This window comes from Cebus imitator, unplaced genomic scaffold (assembly GCF_001604975.1).
Source record: "Cebus imitator isolate Cc_AM_T3 unplaced genomic scaffold, Cebus_imitator-1.0 Scaffold231, whole genome shotgun sequence".
In the NCBI taxonomy this organism is placed as follows: domain Eukaryota; kingdom Metazoa; phylum Chordata; class Mammalia; order Primates; family Cebidae; genus Cebus; species Cebus imitator.
This window is the reverse complement of record NW_016107546.1, coordinates 2,269,280-2,290,476: the sequence shown is the minus strand read 5'-3', so window position 1 is coordinate 2,290,476 and position 21,197 is coordinate 2,269,280. Positions and strand designations below refer to the sequence as shown.

At 44.2% G+C, this 21,197-nt stretch overlaps 2 protein-coding genes and 1 non-coding gene across 4 annotated transcripts in view; all 3 read right to left on the bottom strand.

Annotated features, from left to right (window-relative positions):
- The window catches only part of RPF2 (ribosome production factor 2 homolog), a 47,644-nt gene extending 43,160 nt beyond the window's left edge, over positions 1-4,484 (bottom strand). The window contains exons 1-2 of the mRNA XM_017497445.2: positions 4,383-4,484; positions 1,767-1,899 (exon numbers count right to left, since the gene is read on the bottom strand). Of these exons, the coding sequence (XP_017352934.1) occupies positions 1,767-1,899; positions 4,383-4,405 (156 nt within the window). The 5' untranslated portion in view covers positions 4,406-4,484. The remainder of the gene's footprint in view (positions 1-1,766; positions 1,900-4,382) is intronic.
- A 4,971-nt stretch (positions 4,485-9,455) lies between these two features.
- Positions 9,456-18,415, bottom strand: GTF3C6 (general transcription factor IIIC subunit 6). 2 transcript variants are annotated; one of them, XM_017497443.2, is made up of 6 exons: positions 18,212-18,415; positions 17,786-17,863; positions 16,847-16,910; positions 16,711-16,755; positions 14,816-14,929; positions 9,456-9,818 (listed from the first exon to the last, which is right to left on the bottom strand). In XM_017497443.2, exons 1-6 carry the CDS (start codon positions 18,263-18,265, stop codon positions 9,538-9,540), a joined length of 636 nt encoding a protein of 211 aa, XP_017352932.1. In that variant the 5' UTR covers positions 18,266-18,415; the 3' UTR covers positions 9,456-9,537. The 2 variants fall into 2 exon arrangements, with proteins under 2 accessions (XP_017352932.1, XP_017352933.1); XM_017497444.2 differs by having other exon boundaries at positions 17,786-17,868; positions 18,220-18,415.
- Positions 14,067-14,167, bottom strand: LOC119466818. Its single transcript, XR_005195306.1, has one exon. It is a non-coding gene; the product is annotated as a small nucleolar RNA U13 (small nucleolar RNA).
- Positions 18,416-21,197: the final 2,782 nt, after the last annotated feature.

The following is a 21,197-nucleotide window of genomic DNA, read 5'->3' as shown; positions in this document are numbered from 1 at the left end:
CCTGGAGTCCCAGCTACTTGGAAGGCAGAGGCAGGAGAATTACCTGAACCCAGGAGGCAGAGGTTATAGTGAGCCAAGATGGCACCATTGCACTTCAGCCTGGGGGACAGAGAGAGACTCCATCTCTTTAACAACAACAAAAGTGTATTCAATTACATGATTTATTGATTTAATTCAAAGATCTATTGGCTGTACTCAAGGCCTAAATACTCAAATAACCTACTAGATGTCTCCACACACTATGCCTTTCATTCATTGATTACGTATTTATTGAGTACCTACTAGGTCCAGACACTGGGCTAGACACAAGGCTACAGAGTAGAAAAAAACAAAGCTTTAATTTCATTACTTAAATTACATGTCCCAAACTGAACCTTTCATCTTTCCCTCCAAACCTGCCCCACTTGATACATTTTCTAATTGGCATTATTGCCCATCAGGCACTCATTCCAAAAACCTGAAAGTCACACTTCTCACTAGTTCCCAACTCTTCTACCTTCAACATCTATTCTTTCTGGTCATTTCTCATGTTCATTGCCACCACTGGACTCCAGATGCTCTTCACCTGGCTGGCAGCAATGGCTTAGTTTCCTACATTTGTTCTCAACCCTCTCTAATCAAGCCAATTAAAAGGACGGATGGTATCTCTTGCTTAATATCTTTCAATGACTACATGGAGCTTTCAGATTAAGATTCAAACTCCATGTTACTATATGACCCATGCCTCCTCTTCTAGCCTCACCTAGCCCACTATCCTTTAACCATGCTCAATTATTTACTGTTCTCCAAATGCATCAATGCTCCTTCATATTCCCTTTTGCATAAACTTCTTTCTCAGCCTCAGATGGGTCTTCTCTTTCTCTGCCACTTCTTGCTCCAACTTCCCCTTCAAAATGAAGCTGGTGTTATTTATCCCTGGAAGAACCTTCCTTGTGCGGAGGTCCCCCTATGTGATTTTAACTGTTTCCCATCCCACCCTGTCCATGCTTCCAGTATAGCATGATGTGAGAACTTTTCACACGTCTCTCTCTAAGCTCACTGAAAGGACTGCGTCTCACCTATTAATTTGCAGCACTAGCACAGTAACTGGTGGTGTTGAATGACTAAATATACAGCAATATGAAGTTATTTCTCTTTACAAATTAATTTTTTTCCTAAAATGTAAGCCAAATTCTAGCAACTGAAAACAGTTTATATTTACTAAGGGAGACCTTCACCCTAACAAACTCACCTGTGTTACTAAATAAAATAAAATTTACTAAGAAAACGAGTTGCTTTTTTTTTTTTTTGAGACGGAGTTTCGCTCTTGTTACCCAGGCTGGAGTGCAATGGCGCGATCTCGGCTCACCGCAACCTCCGCCTCCTGGGTTCAGGCAATTCTCCTGCCTCAGCCTCCTTAGTAGCTGGGATTACAGGCACGTGCCACCATGCCCAGCTAATTTTTTGTATTTTTAGTAGAGACGGGGTTTCACCATGTTGACCAGGATGGTCTCGATCTCTTGACCTCGTGATCCACCCGCCTCGGCCTCCCAAAGTGCTGGGATTACAGGCTTGAGCCACCGCGCCCGGCCGAAAACGAGTTGCTTTAAGAAAAGTTAGTAGTCGGTGCCTCGAAAGGTAAATAACCCCCTCAACTTTAGCTCTTCTCTAAGACTAGTAGCTCTTAAGGCAAGTTTATCTATGTATTTCTCCGGCAGCCCAACCCAGCATGCTGAAAATTCTAAAATGACTTCAATACCTTTTAAAGATTAAGTATGTGTACTTACCACATCTTTAAGTACTTGTGTCACTGTTGCATTTGCATTTCCCCCTTTAATCAGCATGGCATTTTTAATATTTTCATTGAGTTTCGGTTCTCTCTTCTCAAGGAATCTCTTGGCTCTTTTCGTTCTGGGCTTTCTGTTTAGAAATGCACAATTCATAATTATTTAAACATTTTCCTCACATTGCAAAGCCATGACTTAATGAATATCCAGATTCTTAAAAACTGAGACTTTTTTATTTTTTAACTGAGACATTAACATATTTGTCATTTAGGATTCCACCCTTAAACAAAATCTTTTTTTTTTTTCTTTTCAGACAGAGTCTCATTCTATTGCCCAGGCTGGAGAGCGATGGCACAATCTCGGTTCACTGCAACCTCCACCTCCTGGGTTCAAGCAATTCTCCTGCCTCAGCCTCCCAAGTAGCTGTGATTACAGGCACATACCACCATACCCAGGTAATTTTTGTAGTTTTAGTAGAGACAGGGTTTCTCCACGTTGGCCAGGCTGGTCTCAAACTACTGACCTCACGTGATCCACTTGCCTGAGCCTCCCAAAGTGCTGGAATTACAGGCGTGAGCCACAATGCCAGGCCAAAATCTCACTTTTTTGGGAGATATTAGTAAAAGATATGTCATTATTACTGTTAAATAAGTGTTTCGTTAGTTTAAAAAAAAAAAAAGCTTTCATTTTTCTATTCCCATTCTTTTATTACTGCTCTTTTTCAAATCTTTTTTTAAGTAAAAAATAAAGGGCTCAAGTAAATACTGTCGCTTTTTTTTACTCTTCTTTCTTCTTCAAACTAACTGCATCCTGTACCCTAATACAAAGAATTGAGCATCAACTGCTGATCAACCTGTGGGCATTTACTAAACATAAGACTAATGACCGCTTAGCCTTCTTTTAGGTTTAAGACCACAATGCCTGCCAGGAAGTATACACCGGTTACACTCCAACATCATGGCTAAGAATGTCAACATTGCCAACAATAGGGAATAATAAGGGTGATGTTTACATGGAGTCACTCTATTAAGGCTTAATCTTCACCACAATCCTGAGTTAAAATTCTTATCTTCACTTTACAGATGAAGCAACTGAACAGACAGGTAATGTGCCCAAGATCACACAGCAAGTAAACAGGCCAATCTTTAAAAGGAGCTAGGGGTGGGTGGCGGCTCACAGCCTGTAACCCAAACACTTTAGGAGGCCAAGGTGGGCAGATCACTTGAGCCCATAAATTCGAGACCAGCCTGGGCAACATCACAAAACCCTGTTTCTACAAAAAATACCATAACTAGTGAGCTACTTGGCAGGCTGAGGTAGGAAGATTGCTTGATTCCAGGGAGGCCAAGGCTGAAGTAAACTGTGATCAGGCCACTGCACTCCAGCCTGGGTGACAGAGAGATGCCCTGTTTCAAAAATTTAAAAAAAAAAAAAAAAAGCTAGATTTAAAAATTCATCTAGACCAATTACCCTGTAAAATATGACGGGAAAATAAATTCATTATTCTGTCTTTATGATGTGACAGTAGCAGTGGCATGTTTTTATACACTTCTGTTCAAAAAATGGGCTTCACCTCTGCTTCCGCTACAATGAGCACCTTGCTTTAGATAGTCTCTGTCATCTACTCGAAGAATTCCTCCTCTCAAATAATTATGACCCTCCCTCGTCCAGTCCCATGAACACTTTGGGAAGAAAAAGAGAAAATACACACACTTTAGTTTCCCATGTAGATTCTAAACATCCTCCTCCAGATATAGTGTCACATATAAAGTTTCTAATCATTTACTGGTTGATAAAAAGATACAAACTATTTCTATCTTTTGTATCTCATTTAACAGCAACAAATGCAAATAGCAATTAACATTTTATAAGCTGTCTAGCCCCCAATTAAAGTGTAAACTAGTCCCAATACCTAGTAAACTAGTTTTCTTTCTCTGAATGAATGGCTACAATTGTCGTTTTGGATATATGTTGACCTAGGTAAATAGCAAGAAAACCACAGCAAATAACAACAGGGCTGTTTAGCACAATAAATATTCTTGAACAAATTAAAACAGGTATCATTCAAGGATAACTCAAGAGAAGTGTACAAGGTTGGAAGGAAAAGAAGAAAACCAATGAACAGTTCTACGTGCTGCAGCAAAAGCACTACATACAATCTCAAAACTAACCCTCACAGCTCTATGATGTATGACTATGATGAGGGCTCTTTTACAGAGTAAACTGAAATTTGGAGATATTTAATGACTCAAAGTCACAGAGCTTTAAATGGACGCGCTGACTGTCACCCAGATCTGTCGGATCCCGACGGCTGCGCTTTTAGCCCCTTACTCTACCATCTGTCTCACACTTCGGAAGCCAGGCATTTCTCAACTGGCTAGGATAAAAGCGGCCAACGCTTCTATCCCACCTCCCATCCCGCGGCCCCCACTTGAAAGCTTCCCCAGTTTCCTGGCAAGCAGGTCGCGCTGAGGAAGACCCTGGCTGGTGATCGATTGGACCCCAACCAGGCAAGAAGAGGGGTGACCAGGAAGGGTGAGTGGCTGAGGCAATACCACCACATCACGGGACCCTTTTACCCCAACGTTCCCCCGGGCGGAGACCCAGCGCACTTACACTACCCTATCCAGAGCGTCCATCGCTACCGCTACCACCGACTCTTAACTGGGTGAATGCACGTGTCCCTGGCGATTACGCGCGCCGGAACAGACGGATCCGGAAGCTGCGCGTGACGCCACTTCCAGGGACGGCCGCGCCGAGGGCGCCTAGAGGCGCTGGCGGCCATCTTGATTGGAAACGTGCCGGGTTTCCCTGGTTACGGATATTTGCCCCGGCTCTTTCCCGGGAATTACAGGTGCAAGGTAATACTTTTAAGTAACACTGGCCGAACGTGGTGGCTCACGCCTGTAATCCCAGGATTTTGGGAGGCTGAGGCGGGCGGATGACCTGAGGTCAGGAGTTCGAAACCAGCCTTGCCAACATGGCGAAACCGCATCTCTACTAAAAATACAAACATTAGCGGGGCTTGGTGGCGGGCGCCTGTAATCCCAGCTACTCGGGAGGCTGAGGCAGGAAGAATTGCTTGAACTGACATGGCGGAGGTTGTAGTGAGCCGAGATCACGCCACTGCACTCCAGCCTGGGCGACGGACGAGACTCCGTGTCAAAAAAAAAAAAAAAAAAAAAAAGTTACATAGACTCTCGCAGTTTCATGTGCACGCTAGTGTGCATACCTGGAATCAGGTACATGTATTCAGAAACTAGATTTTATTCATCAGGAACTCCGAGGGCATTAGAAAGATTGATTGCATGGTAGGTACTCACATTATTACTAAAAACATTAATGTGAAATGGGCACTGTTGACAACTGTGCGATCAGTGTAACAGTTGCTTAGTACATAAAACATGCGCCTAAAATATACTGCTTTCTTCTGTGGTTGCTTTGAATAAAAAACAAAATAAAAATACTGCTGATCGTGATTTTTCTTCAATTTTTTTAAGTTACCATATAATTCACATACCATAAAATTTACCCCTTTAAAGTATACAATTCAGTGGTTTTGGGTGTATTCAGAGATGTGCAAACATCAGCACTAGTTCCGGAACATTTAATCACCTCAAAAAGAACTCCCTACACACACACACTTACTTCAGTGGTTTTTGGTGTTCACAGAGATGTGCAAACATCACCACTAATTCTGGAACATTTAATCACCTCAAAAATAACCCACCTACACACACACACAGGTCCACATCCCACTGTCCCCTCCTGGCAGCGCTTGGCAACCAATAATCTACTTTATGTTCAATGGATTTGCCTATTCTGAACATAAATGGATTCGTGCAATGTATGGCATTTTGTGTCTGACTTCTTTCACCTACTGTTTTTAAGGTTCATACATCTTGTGGCATGGATCAGTAATTCCATTTTGTTAGGAATGAATAATATTCCTTTGTATGGATATACATTTCGTTTATCCATTCATCAACTTAGGTACTTTTTCTTTAAGACATAGTTGTGTTCTGTCATCCAGGCTGAAGTGCAGTGGTATGATCTGGGCTCACTGCACCCTCAACACCTCCTAGGTTCAAGCAATTCTTGTGCCTAAACCTCCCAAGTAGCTGGGATTACAGGTGTGTACCACCACACCTGGCTAATAGTCATATTTTTTTAGTAGAGACAGGGTTTCACCATGTTTGCCAGGCTGGTCTTGAACTCCTGAGCTCAGGCAGTCCACCCGCCTTGGCCTCCCAAAGTGCTAGGATTACAGGTGTGAACCACCATGCCCGGCCAACTTATGTACATTTGAGTGATTCACATTTTTTGGCTACTATGGATTATGCTGCTTTGTTTTTTTGTTGTGTTTTGCTTTGTTTTGTTTCTGAGACAGTCTCACTCTGTCACACAGACTGAAGTGCAGTAGCACATCTCAGCTCACTGTAACCTCCGCCTCCCGGGTTCAAGCAGTTCTAGTGTCTCAGCCTCCAAAGTAGCTGGGACCACAAGCCCATGCCACCACACCTGGCTAACTGCTTTGAATATTGGTGTACAAGTTTTTGTGTGGACATGTTTTCAATTCTCTAGGAGCAAAATTTCGGGGTCATATGCCAACTCTTTTTATTTTTATTTTTTTTTTGACGGAGTTTTTTGCTCTTGTTGCCCAGGCTGGAGTGCAACTACGTGATCTCGACTCACTGCAAACTCCACCTTCAGGGTTCAAACGATTCTCCTGCCTCAGCCTCCCAAGTAGCAGGGATTACAGGCATGTGCCACCACGCCTGGCTAATTTTATATCTTTAGTCGAGACTGGGTTGCTGGGATTATAGGCCTGAGCCACTGTGCCCAGCTAACTCTTAAGTGTAATGTTTTCAGGCACTGCTAAACTGTTTTCCAAAGCACCTGTACCACTTACATTCCCATGAGCAATCAAAAAGCGTTTGGTATTAATTTCCTATTTCTGTAGTAACAAATTACCACAAATTTATTTATTTTTTTTATTTTTTATTTTTGGACACGGTCTTTCCCTGTAGTACAGTGGCGTGGTGTGATCTCGGCTCACTGCAATCTCCACCTCCTAGGCTCAAGCAATCTTCCTGCCTCAGCCTCTTAAGTAGCTGGGACTACAGGCACATACCACCTGTCGAGCTAATTTTGTGTTGTTATAGAGACACAGTTTTGCCATGCCACTCAGGTTGGTCTCAAACTCCTGGATTCAAGTGATCCACCCATCTTGGCCTCCCAAAGTGTTGGGATTACAAGCATGAGCTGCAGCGCCCAGCTAGGGCTCATTTTTAATCATAAACAATACTGCCTAATATTATAGCTGACATTCCATTATTACCTTGCCTAGTAGGTTTCCAGAGAAACAGTGCTGAAAGGCAAACTCGAGGTCATTGCACCAGGGAGAAAGAAAAAGGGTTTTATTAACCCTTTACTCATAGCAGTCCAGGGTAATCTCACATATCAGGATCCAGTCTTCTCTACTGCTGCTCTGCCATTCATGGCTTCTGCTTCCAAGGTTACTTTGAAGTCTAAGAATCCTGCTGGAGCTCTAGCTACCACATCTATGTTTCAGCAGGAACAGATAAGCCCACCTGCTTCCTCTTAAGCCTTTAAGTTTAAGGAAACTTCCCAGAAGCACCACTCAGCACTTGCTTTTTTCTGCCTCTTTTTTCCCCACAACTCAGCATTTCTTATTCCATGGCAATGCCAGAACTTAGTCCTATGACCACATGTATCTGCAAGGAAAGCTAATCACATTGCTAACCTGAGTAAATTCTGGGATTCTAACACAAAGCCAAAAAGGGAGAACAGATAATTGCGTCAGGCAATTAGCATTCTCTCCTAAACATACATATAGGGGGAACAATAAGCACTTTATTAAAAGCTGATACTTAAAAAAAAGTCTCATAAATTAGCTGGGTATGGTCACATGTGCCTGTAATCCCAGCTACTTGGGAGACTGTGGCATAAGAATCACTTGAACCTGGGAGGTGGAGGTTGCAGTGAGCTGAGATAGCGCCACTGCACTCCAGCCTGGACAACAAGAGTGAAAATAAGAAAATTAAAAAGTCATATAGAAATTGGGAAGATATAATATATCTGCTTATGATTTGAAAATGCTTTTAGCTGGGCACGGTGGCTCACGCCTGTAATCCCAGCACTTTGGGAGGCTGAGGTGAGCAGATTACCTGAGGTCAGCAGATTACCTGAGGTCAGGAGTTCAAGACCAGCCTCACCAACATGCAGTAACCCCATCTCTACTAAAAATACAAAATTAGCCAGGCATAGGCATGCATGCCTGTAATCCCAGCTACTCGGGAGGCTGAGGCAGGACAATTGCCTGAACCCAGGAGGCGGAGGTTGCAGTGAGCTGAGATCGCACCACTGCACTCCAGCCTGGCAACAGAGCAAGACTCGGTCTCAAAAACAACAACAAAAAAATTCTTCATCCCAGAACATTAGCTCTCTAATCTATTAAAATAGTTAAATCACCCTGAAGAGCCAAAACTTCCAGAGAAAAAAAAAAAAAAAAAAGTAAAATAGTTAAATCATCAACTGTGAGATATAATTAATGTCAGGTATGTCTTAACTTACTAGCAGTAGGTTAAACTATAGGAAATTCCTGTTTTTTGTAGTCAGAAACAATCAAATATTGGCAATTTACACAGCTCAACCTGTAAGAAAGTATCAAAGGGTGTGAATAATTTACTTAAAAAATATAAACTAGCACAGATTTTGTTTACTGCCATAGTAAAATGACTAATACAGCTGAATTCCAATAATCTTTCTCAAATGGGAAAAGGGCGAAATTACATCTGGAATATTTGGAATTCTTCCTTTATCCTTAAGCACTTCAAAATTCTTTTTCTGTTCCTAGATTGTGGTAGACTAAAAATAGGCACCAAAGATTTCCATGCCCTAATCCCTAGTATTATGCCTGTATATGTTAAATGACCTAGCAAAAGAGACTTTGCAGATGGAATTAATGTTAGACTCCTTTGTCAGGGCGCAGTGGTTCACACCTGTAATCCCAGCACATTGAGAAGCCAAGACAGGAGAATCACTAAAGCCCAGGAGTTCAAGATTAGCCTGGGCAACCAAGTGAGACCCCATCTCTCAAAAGAAATTTTTTAAAAACAGCCAGGTGGCCAGGTGTGGTGGCTCATGCCTGTAATCCCACCACTCTGGGAGGCCAGGACGAGCAGATCACCTGAGGTGGGGAGTTTGAGACCAGCCTGACCAACATGGAGAAACCTTGACTCTACTAAAAATACAAAATTAGCCGGGCATGGTGGCACATGCCTATAATCCCAGCTATTCGAACCCAGGAGGCAGAGGTTGCGGTGAGCCGAGATTGTACCACTGCACTCCAGCCTAGGCAACAGCAGCAAAACTTTGTCTCAAAAAAACCCAGCCAGGCATGGTGGTGCATGCCTGTAGTCCCACCTACTTAGGAGGCTGAGATGGAAGGATTGCTTGAGCCTGTGAGTTCAAGGCTGCAGTAAACTGTGGTCACGCCACTGCACTCCAGCCTGGGTAACAAGAGCGAAACTCCGTCTCAAAAAAAAAAAAAAAAAAATCCAGTTCATGTCTGGTCCCAAATGGTTCTGGTAAAATAAGTTGTGTTATGACTGGATATGTGTGTATAGCCAATAAAATGCAATAAAATATTAAAAGACTGAAAGCTACACAGCAATTATTTTTATGTAAGAATTCTAAAAAGTACTTGACAAGTTATTAGCAGAAACATTTCATCTAGGACAGATTTCTACGGCAGCATTTGAGTTTCCATAAAAATAGAACCTTCTGTCTCAGAAGGTATATCAATAAGAGTACCAGAATCTTCTATTTCCAAGTGCAGTGGTTTCTCCTGCTCACAACTCAGGTTTGAATTGTCTTTCATTTGAATCTCTTCCTCTTCCGATTCCAAAGGTTTATCTGGGGCTGAAGCTACCACTTCTTCGTCATCATTTTCATGTAGAAAGCTACAGATCATGTTGGGTCGGTAGGAGAAATCATTATCCTTTATTTGCAGCCATTCCACCCCACCTANTAGTAGAGACAGGGTTTCACCATGTTGACCAGGCTGGTCTTGAACTCCTGACCTCAGGTGATCCACCTGCCTCAGCCTCCCAAAGTGATGGGATTACAAGCGTGAGCCACTGCGCCCAGCCAATAATTTTAATATTATAATGTGGCACATAGACTGGAAAACCATTCTCTTGGAAGGAAGGAAGACATCATAGTAATGACTTCATGGTCTAGAGCTTGAACCCTGTGAAAATAAGCTAAAAGTTTGAAACCTCTCTCAGACTCAAAACAGTTTATGAGGCACAACAACCCATCAGCATCAGCTTTGAAAGAGGGAGACAAAGAAGCCTTTTGGTGATTGGGAGGAATTTCCACAATATAATAGTGGGACTCCATTCTTAATACAATCTACCCTCAATGACAGAATTCTTAAAAAGATTAAAAGGAGCCAAGTGCAGTGGCTCATGCCTGTAATCCCAAAACTTTGGGAGGCTGAGGCGGGAAGACTGCTTGAGCCAGGAGTTAGAGACTACCCTGGGCCATATAGTGAGACCTTGTCTCTACAAAAAAAAATTTTTTTTTTCAGACGGAGTTTCACTCTTGTTACCCAGGCTGGAGTGCAATGGCGCGATCTCGGCTCACCGCAACCTCCGCCTCCTGGGTTCAGGCAATTCTCCTGCCTCAGCCTCCTGAGTAGATGGGATTACAGGCAAGCACCACCATGCCCGGCTGATTTTTTGTATTTTTTAGTAGAGACGGGGTTTCACCATGTTGACCAGGATGGTCTCGATCTCTTGACTTCGTGATCCACCCGCCTCGCCCTCCCAAAGTGCTGGGATTACAGGCGTGAGCCACCGCGCCCGGCCTTTAATTTAAATTTCTGTCCTATGAATACATGTCAAACTGAAAGCCCAACATACACCAAGGAAAATGGTATCTGTAACCACTGATAAAATATAATTTCCATCTTATCTGGAGACCTTGGAATGCCTATTGGGTGGGTACCAAAGTTACCAACTTCAATGACTATTCCATGCCTTTTTCCAGAGTTCAGTTCTCAGCTCATTCTGTGAAACAATTTGAGCACTTTCTGCCATCTTATGCCTTTAAGGAAACTTACTACTTCCTTACAACTTTTTTTTTTTTTTTTTAAGACAGAGTCTTGCTCTGTTGCCCAGGCTGGAATGCAGTGGCACAATCTCAGCTCACTGCAACCTCCGCCTCCTGGGTCCAAGCAATTCTCCCACCACAGCCTCCCGAGCAGCTGGGATTATAGGTGCCTGCCACCACACCTGGCTAATTTTTTGTATTTTTGTAGAGACAGGATCTCGCCATGTTGGCCAAGCTGGTCTGGAACTCCTGACCTCAAGTGATTTGCCCGCCTTGGTCTCCCAAAGTGCTGGGATTACAGGTGAGAGCCACTGTGCCCAAAAGTCAAGACTATGACTTTTTGTTGTTGTTGCTGTTGTTGAGACAGAGATTTTTGCTCTTGTCATCCAGGCCGGAGTGCAATGGTATGATCTCGGTTCACTGCAACCTCTATCTCCTGGCTTCAAGCAATTCTCTTTCCTCAGCCTCCCAAGTAGCTGGGATTACAGGTGCCCACCACCATGCCCTGCTAATTTTTTGTATTTTTTATTAGAGACATGGTTTCACCATGTTGGTCAGGCTAGTCTTGAACTCCTGACCCCAGGTGATCCACCCACCTCGGCCTCCAAAAGTGCTGGGATTACAGGCATGAGCCACTGTGCCTGGCCAAGACTGTGGCCAAGAACTTCTAAGGCTAGTTCATAAAAGACATTGTGGCTTCTACCTTGTTTTCGTAGAATACTTTATCTCATAGAAGCCAGCTGCCATATCAGGAGGACATTCAAACAGTCCTGTGAGGAGGACAACAGTCCTACGAGGAGGAACTGAGGCCACCTGCCAGCAACCAAAACAAATTTATAAGCCATATGAATAAGCCATTTTATAATCAGATTTCCAGCATTACTCAAGCCTTCTGATGACTGCAGCCCAGATAACATTTTGACTGCAACTTCATCAGAGACCTAGAGCTAGAACCACCTACCTAAACTCTTCCGAAATTCCTGATTCAAAGAAACTGTAAGATACTGGTTTTTTTGTTGTCATTTAAAGCTGTTACATTTAGGGCAATTGGTTATGCAGCAGTAGATAACTAATGCAGACTTGAATTGTTGGTTGCTCCTTTATTTGACTAAGCAAAACACCCAAACATTCCCAAAGATCTGTCAGATTTTTAAAAACTAGGAGAAGGAAACTCATAACTTCCTTTAATAAGAATATCTCAACAATACCTAAGCTTATGATACATGTCAGCTTTTCAAGTTTATTCTAGAACCTAGTACTTCTTTCTTCCTACAATTATTACAAGGTTCCTAAAGGAGGGCAAAGTTTGGGGATACGCATGATAAGAACAAAGTATTATTATATAGTTGTATATAGGTCATGTAATTAATTTTATAAGATCAATGTACCTTCAAACGTTTATTCCCTGTTAAGCTATACTCATCATGAAAATCTTATTTACCAGAATTTCAAATATGTTGTTGAGCAGTGAACCTTTAAACATCAAATGATTATTTGTTCAGCTCCACAAACATGGGTCTGTTTCAGGTGCAAAAAGCACTAGTCTAAAAGTCTTGAGTATGTGGTGACCAGCGAGTGAAGAATAAGTGGATGCAAATTAAGAACTAGACCCAGGCTGGGCACAGTGGATCACACCTGTAATTCCAGCACTTTGGGAGGCCGAGGCAGGTGGATCACCTAAGGTCAGGAGTTCGAGATCAGCCTGGTCAACATGGTGAAACCCCATGTCTATTAAAAAAAAAAAAAAAAAAAAGGGCCGGGCGCGGTGGCTCACACCTGTAATCCTAGCACTTTGGGAGGCCGAGGCGGGTGGATCATGAGGTCAAGAGATCGAGACCATCCTGGTCAACATGGTGAAGCCCCGTCTCTACTAAAAATACAAAAAATTAGCTGGGCATGGTGGCGCATGCCTGTAATCCCAGCTACTCGGGAGGCTGGGGCAGGAAAACTGCCTGAACCCAGGAGGCGGAGGTTGCAGTGAGCCAAGATTGCGCCATTGCACTCCAGCCTGGGTAACAGGAGCAAAACTCCGTCTAAAAAAAAAAAAGAACTGAGAACTAGACTAAAAGTCGAGGTGCAGTGGCTCATGCCTGTAATCCCAACACTCTGGGAGGCTGAGGTGGAAGGATTGCTTGAGCCCAGGAGCTCAAGACCAGCTGGGCAACATAGTATTCTCTCTATTTTAAAAAAAAAAGGCCAGGTGCAGTGGCTCACACTTTAGGAGGCCGAGGCAGGCAGATCATCTGAGGTTGGGAGTTTGAGACCAGCCTGACCAACATGGGGTAACCCTGTCTCTATTAAAAATACAAAATTAGCTGGGCATAGTGGTGCATGCCTGTAATCCCAGCTACTCGGAAGGCTGAGGCAGGACAATCGCTTCAACCCAGGAGGCAGAGGTTTTGGTGGGCCAAGATTGTGCCATTGCACTCCAGCCTGGGCAACAAGAGCAAAACTCCATCTCAAAAAAAACAAAAACAACAACAACAACAAAAAACAAAGAAATAGCCAGGCATGGTGGAACATGCCTGTGGTCCCAGCTACTGGGGAGGCCGAGGTGGGGGGATGGGGGACAGAGGTCACATTGAGATGACATCAGGCCCCAACACTCCAGCCTGGGTAAAAGGGTGAGACCCTGTCTCAAAAAAATAAAATAAAAAATTTTTAAAAAGAACTAGACTTAGGACTAACACAACTGTGGTCCTAGAGTATTTCCCACATTTAAAGCCAGCTTTTGGCTAGGGGCGGTGGCTCACGCCTGTAATCCTAACATTTTGGGAGGCCAAGGTGGGTGGATCATCTGAGGTCAGGAGTTCAAGACCAGCATAGCCAACATGGTGAAACCCTATCTCTAATAAAAATACAAAAATTAGCTAGGCGTAGTGGTGCATGCCTGTAATCTCAGCTACTCCAGAGGCTGAGGCAGGAGAATCACTTGCACCCAGAGTGGGAGGTTGCAGTGAGCTAAGATGGCTCCACTGTACTCCAGCCTGGGCAATACAGCAAGACTGTCCCAAAAAAAAAAAAGCTTTTTCCAGCTGTGAGCCTGTTGGGGAAGGCTATTGCAGCTGCAAAAAGTTTCCAGGGGATTTCAACTTGGGAATTCAAAACTCTTGTGATCATATTCACTTCACTTACAAGGAAGATTTTCCCCCCACACGTCAGACAGGTAATACGCTGACATCATAACAAGGTTTGAGGGAGGCACATCTTATACATGAGTGAAAACACATCATCACCCTTATGAACTACAAAAAGATACAACAAAATTTTTAATTAAAGAGGGGGAGGGGGAAGGAGGAGAGAGAGACAGCAGAAGAACCGCTGAATTCCCTAGGCCTTAGATATCAAGTTTCTCTGAAAACTCCTCAGTTCTTTCCAGTGCAAAGCAGATAAGGATTTCTATGTCCCCAGTGCCCTCAATTATATCTGAGTTCAACTGAATTTTAACTCTACGCTTGGTACTTTACATGGAGAACCCTCAATTTTAATATATTAAACATAATTATGAGGCTAGCCACAGTGGCTCACACCTATAATCCCAGCACTCTGTAGGCCGAGGTAGGTGGATCACCTGAGGTCAGGAGTTTGAGACCAGCCTGGCCAACACAGTGAAATCCCATCTCTACAAAAAAATATAAAATTATTGCAGATGCAGTTGCTGAAAAAAAAAAAAATAGCTGGGCATGATGGCGGGTGCCTGTAATCCCAGCTGCTCAGGAGGAGGTTGCAGTGAGCTGAGTGTGTCCCAGTGCATTCCAGCCTGGGCAACAGAGCAAGAATCTGTCTTAAAAAAAGAAAACATTATGTATAGTTATTACTACAAAGTACAAGGACTGTCCTGGCATCAATGTATCATTGTTAAAGACAATACTGGATCACCTATTTTCAGAGAATAAGAAACTAACCTATGTTTTCTTCTCCTTCCTTCTTCTCAGTCAGCAGAGTTCTTGTCATGCTGAGCTTCTTCATGGTATGGCATTTATATTTTAGCACTGTTTTATTACTGCCTTCTGTATCAGCTAGAACAGAAATGTACTCCATTAGTATACTGCTTATGACATCAAATAAAACAATGATGAAGCCTTAATAATTCCAGGGAGTCAGACTAAACTGCTTCCTATCAAGATAGTGTAGTAAATTCAAGGTATAACTAATGCCACCTGCTCCAAGCACAGAAAAATGACAGATAAAATACATTAACAGAGACGGGCACGGTGTCTCACACCTGTAATGCCAGCACTTTGGGAGGCTGAGGTAGCAGATCACCTGAGGTCGGGAATTTGAGGCCAGCCTGACCAACATGGAAAAACCCCATCACTACTAAAAATACAAAATTAGCTAGGTGTGGTGGCATATGCCTGTAATTCCAGCTACTCAGGAGGCCGAGGCTGGAGAATAGCTTGAACCTGGGAGACAGAGGTTGCAGTGAGCCAAGATCACACCACTGCACTCCAGCCTGGGCAACAAGAGCAAAATTCCATCTCAAAAAAAAAAAAAAAAAAATACATTAACAGTTGAAAGCACTACTGGATTCAAAAGTAACAAACATCTCCATGGGAAAGAAACACAGATTTATGAGTCAGATTAAACCCATAGGTCTAACAGGCTTCATCCCTGAAGTGGGAAATTGGGGCCAGGAATTGTACCCCATAGGGTATTGGGATCTAAAATTCTGCCACTCAAAATGAAGGACTAAAGTCAGACTTAATACTTGAAGCCAAAGTATGGAGTAGGGACATTCTCAATCATGAAAGGCTGAGAAAAAAAATTGCTGCCAACCTGCTGCCTGGAGTTGAAACTTTCAGAAAACTATATGCCTAGGCAAGAGGGAGGATGAGGCCCTTGTGCCAAGGATATGAAGCACCTACTTCCATACATTGCTACTATGAGTGTAAACTGATAACACACTTTAGAAAGTAGGCTGCTCTGCCTATTAAGTAGCATTTTTTTTATTCCTTGGCCAGGAGTGATGGCTCACACCTATAATCCCAGCACTTTGAGAGGCCGAGGTGGGTGAATCGCTTGAGGTCAGGAGTTTGGGACCAGCCTGGCCAACATGGTGAAACCCTGTCTCTACCAAAGATATAAAAATTAGCCAGGCATGGTGGCAGGCACCTGTAATCACAGCTACCTGGGAGGCTGAGTCAGGAAAATTGCCTTAACTTGGGAGGCAGAGGTTGCAGTGGGCCAAAATTGTGTCACTGCACCCTAGCCTGGGCGAAAGAGCTAGACTCCGTCTCAAAAAAAGAAAAAAGATAAATTCAGGAGAGTGATCATCTCTGACGACAAAGGGAAAGAAATAAGTTTGGAAAGGGATACAGAAGGACTTCAAATATATCTGGAATGGGGTTTGTTTGTTTTTGAGACACAGTCTAGCTCTGTTGCCCAGGCTGGAGTACACTGGTGTGACCTTGGCTAACTGTAACCTCCACCTCCCAGGTTCAAGCAATTCCTATACGTCAGACTCCCAAGTAACTAGGGCTACGGGCACACACCACAATACCCATCTAATTTTTGTATTTTTAGTAGAAATGGGGTTTTGCCATGTTGGCCAGGCTGGTCTTGAACTCCTGGCCTCAAGTGATCTGCCTGCCTCAGCCTCCCATAGTGCTGGGATTACAGGATTGAGCTCACTCACCCAGCCTGGAATTTTTTTTTAACTATAATCTGAGTCAAGTTTGGCAAAATGGTAGGACATGCTATAGCTAGACAATGGATACATGAGATATTTAATGTTTATTGTGCTTAAGTATGATTGAAATAGTTCATATTAAAAAGGGCTGGGCTAGCAATCACTTACCATGTTCAACATTTTCTTCAAATATAACACAGGTCCCAAGAGTGTCTGCAGAAAAATACGAAGGCAAATTGTTGAGAAAAGCTACCGTCTCTGAAAGGCCCATAACAGGAGTTCCACCAATCTGACATCCTCCTACCTTCATACTCCCCAGCAAAGACACAACTGTCCACTTGCAGAATGGGCCTTTCAGTGTCAATGCCCTACAACAGAATAAAAGATCATTAAAAAAACATCATTAGAAAAAGGCTTCAACATTGTAACCTTGCTACCAAGGAAACTAATCTCCAAAACTGGGGAACCTCTAAAGCATCTTGTCCTACCAAGTACAGGATAAATTACAACTGCTCTGATCACAGCAGCTGCAACCTGAAGACTCCTTAATTCATACTAAAGTAACAAGGTCTATTTCAGTCAATATCCTCTTCAAGAGTAAGCTAAGGACAGAGGAAGTTTTGTCAACATTAGTGCAAAGAGTCTATCTAATCTATGTATCATCTATCTATTTTTTGAGACAGTGTCTTGCTCTATTGCCCTGGCTGTAATGCAGTGGCATGGTCATGGCTCACTGCAGCCTTGACCATGAGGGTTTGGGCAATCCTCCCACCTCATCCTCCTAAGCAGCAGGGACCACAGGCACATGCCACTATGCCCAGCTAATTTTTTATTATTATTGTAGAGAGGGGGTCTCGCTATGTTGGCCAGGCTGGTCTCCAACTCCTGGCTCAAGTGATCCTCCCACCTCGGCCTCCCAAAGTGCTGAGATGACAGGAATACACGTACTGTTCCACACCAAAATGTTACTCCTCCAAATCTTTAACTTTCTCTTCAGCCACACATTGAGACAGGCAAGCAAAGTGGACATTTTCTCCTATCTGCTCCCATAGTCCCCTCTGGGCTTCTACATTATACTTAATTATATATGAATTCATTATACTTAGCGTACGGCTTATTCTTAGAGTTCACTGCTTTGTAAGGTGAAATAAATATATCAATGCTTGTGGACAGGTATTTCACCATTCATTCTTGTTTTACATTTAAGAAACTCTGGAACAATCCCCAAGTCTAGAAAACTCACCAAAATCTTACATTTGTTTTCACATTTTGAGAGAAAGTCTGAATCAATGATTCCTGATAACTCCACCAGAACCAACTGCTCCTGGTGAAAGAAAGAGGGGTTAACATGGTAGCACGCGAGCGGGCAGGAGGAGGCAATTAGCAAAAGAAGCCAAAAATCCCACCTTTGTGAAAACCGGACCGTGTTTTCAACAAGAGGAAGCGACGCTACCTAAGGTAACTTCCCAGTACTTCCCATCCTAAGTACGGGGTGACGATTAGGGCTGAGGTCCCACGCTGCCCGGTTCCCCGCGCCCAGGAGCAAGAAGCCACTGAGGCGCGGCGGGGCCTCCCTCCCGCCGGCAGCGCCCGGACGCCCTTCCCCACACACAGCCGGCAAAGGCATCACCGCCACGGCGGTGCAGGCTTTCGGCGTAGCGCTTACTACCTCCTCGTCCTCCTCTTCTTCGTCCTCCAGACTCCGCTCGTCGACAGCCGCCATGGTCACTCGCCGCCTCGCCTCCCAGTCACTGGCCACGCCCGCCCGGGGCCGCCATCTTGAGTTCGGGCAGCAGCTCCTATGCGGAGCAGCTTTCTGGGTTCCCGCCGCTCTGCTCCTCGCCGCGCAAACCGCTCCTGCCCGGACCCGAGATGTCGGTTTCCGGCGGGCGGGCGGCTACGGGCGTCCGGGGCGGTGGTGCCCCAGCAGAGACCCGCCACGGCCGCTTCCATGTTCGGTGCCTGAGAGCAAAGGCGGGAGTGGGCTGCCGTCGGCCGCGGAGGCCGCTCGGTCACGCAAGGGAGGACCCGCGACCTAGGGAATCGCCGGGCTCCCGGCCCCGCTGGTGGGGAGGAACTGGCAGGGCAGAGGGATCAAGGTGAAGGCAAGGAAACCATGGTTTCGGGGGATCATGGACAGAGAGACCTTGTGTTGACGCGAGTACATTTCTTGGAAAGGAATTCTTAATACTGTGTGAGCGCTAATCTTCTATTTAACGTCCCCCAAGCCAAGTTAAAGGCACATGCAGTTTAACAAGTAATGAGCGCCTGCAGAGTAAAAAGCAGTGCACCAGGAGCTGTGAAAAATAGAAAGTGGGCTTACATTTAAGGCGGCAGGAGCGTAGGATCTGTTAGAGGTGTATAAATGAACCCAAGCAAGTGCTGTAAGACGTACAGTTTGTTACGGAAATACAGAGACCTGGGCAAGAGAAGTTTGAACAGAATTTTCTTAAAGTATCCCATAGATGTTTCTGATTATGAAAGGTCTTTGTACTTAACGATAGCGTGATCTAGTGGTTAAGATCATGAGCTCTGAATTTTAATACCTGTCAGTTTCTGCGGCATTATTAACAGCAAGGGTTTGGGCAGATCGGTTATTGTGAGGATTAAATGAGATAATACATGTAAAATAAATTTAGCCCTGTATTCAGCACATGGTAAGCATTTAAAGTGCATTTAGTTTGGGCGAATTGGCTCGCGCCTGTAATCTCAGCCCTTTGGGAGGCCAAGGTGGGCAGATCACTAGGTCAAGGGTTCAAGACCAGCCTGGCTAACATGGTGAAACCCTGTTTCTACTAAAAATACAAAAAATTAGTTGGGTATGGTGGGGCGCACCTCTAATCCCACTCGGGAGGCTGAGGCAAGAGAATCGCTTGAACCCAAGAGGCAGAGGTTGCAGTGAGCCAAGATCACACCACTGCACTCCAGCCTAGGCAACAGCGAGACTCCATCTCAAAAAAAAAAGTGCATTTAATCTATTATTAGTAGTAATGTATAAATGTTTTTTATTTTTTTAAATATAGAGACAGGGTTTCACCATGTTGGCCAGTCTGGTCTTGAACTCCTGACCTCGTGATCCACCTGCCTTGGCCTCCCAAAGTGCTGGGATTACAGGCGTGAGCCACCACGCCTGGCCTGTATTTATACAGTGTTTTCTGTTTGCATCTGCTCACCTTAGCCTCCCAAAGTGCTGGGATTACAGGCGTGAGCCACCACGCCTGGCCTGTATAAATGTTTTTAAAACAGGAACGGCCACAAGAAACAAACCTCTCAGAACTGGGAAGGAAGGGGTGATTTATTTGGCCGGAAGCAAGGCGGCATAGCTGCCTCATAGCCAATCTCATCTAACAAAGAAAGACCCTGCCCTCATAAAGGTTTACAACTCTAAAGATTACGTGTGAAAGGGTCTTGGGTTTACAGCTTTAGAAATTACATGTGAAAGGGTCTTGGTCCATGGAGTAGGCATGGGGTGGGGATTTGATCCTGTTTAAGTAAAAACAATGCCTTCCTGAAAGATTCCTCCATACCATCCCCGAGATTTATAGGAGGGTGATTAAGGTGGCACCAGTCTGCCAGCTTTTACTTCTCCTATTGAAATGAAATGTGGAAGTCAAGGGGGAGGTGGGCTTAGATGCTTAGGTCTCCCTCTTCATTTTAGTATGATGCTCTTTCTTTCTCTTTCTTTTTCTTTCTTTATCTCTTTCTTTCTCTCTCTCTTTCTCTTTGTCTTTTCTTTTTTTTTTTTGAGACGGAGTTTCACTCGTTTCCCAGGCTGGAGTGCAATGGCGCAATCTCAGCTCACCGCAGCCTCCGCCTCCTGGGTTTAGGCAGTTCTCCTGCCTCAACCTCCTGCGTAGCTGGGATTACAGGCACGCGCCACCATGCCCAGCTAATGTTTTGTATTTATAGTAGACATGGGGTTTCACCATGTTGACCAGGATGGTCTTGATCTCTTGACCTCGTGATCCACCCGCCTCGGCCTCCCAAAGTGCTGGGATTACAGGCTTGAGCCACCACGCCCGGCTCTCTGTCTTTTCTTTCCTTTCTTTTTTGTGACAGGGTCTGGCTCTGTCACCCAGCCTGGAGTTCAGTGGTGCCATTGTAGCTCCCTGTACCCTCAAACTCCTGGGCTCAAAGGGGGCCTCCTACCTCTGCTTTCTAACTGGGACTACAGGTACATGCCACAGCGCATCTTTACATAATAGTTGTATGAGTGTGCCATATCTTGATCCTCAATTTTTTAACACATAGGTTATTTACAATTTGTGGATATTGTAAATAACACTGTAGTAAACACTTTTTTGTGTATATTTTTGTCCAGTTGCCTAATTAAATGTATAGAATTTCATAGCTTAAAAGAGTAGAAGGAACGCTGGACCTGTGAGAAGTATATTTGAATTCTAGCTCTGAAACTTAGTAATTGTGATCTTTTCCAACCTCAGTTTTTTTATTATATGAGGATGAAAATATTTATACTTAGGCTGGGAGCGGTGGCCCACGCCTGTAATCCCAGCATTTTGGGAGGCCGAGGCAGGTGGATCACAAGGTCGAGATGGAGACCATCCTGGCCAACATGGTGAAACCCCGTCTCTACTAAAAATACAAAAAGTAGCTGAGCATGGTGGCACGCGCCTGTAGTCCCAACTACTTGGTAG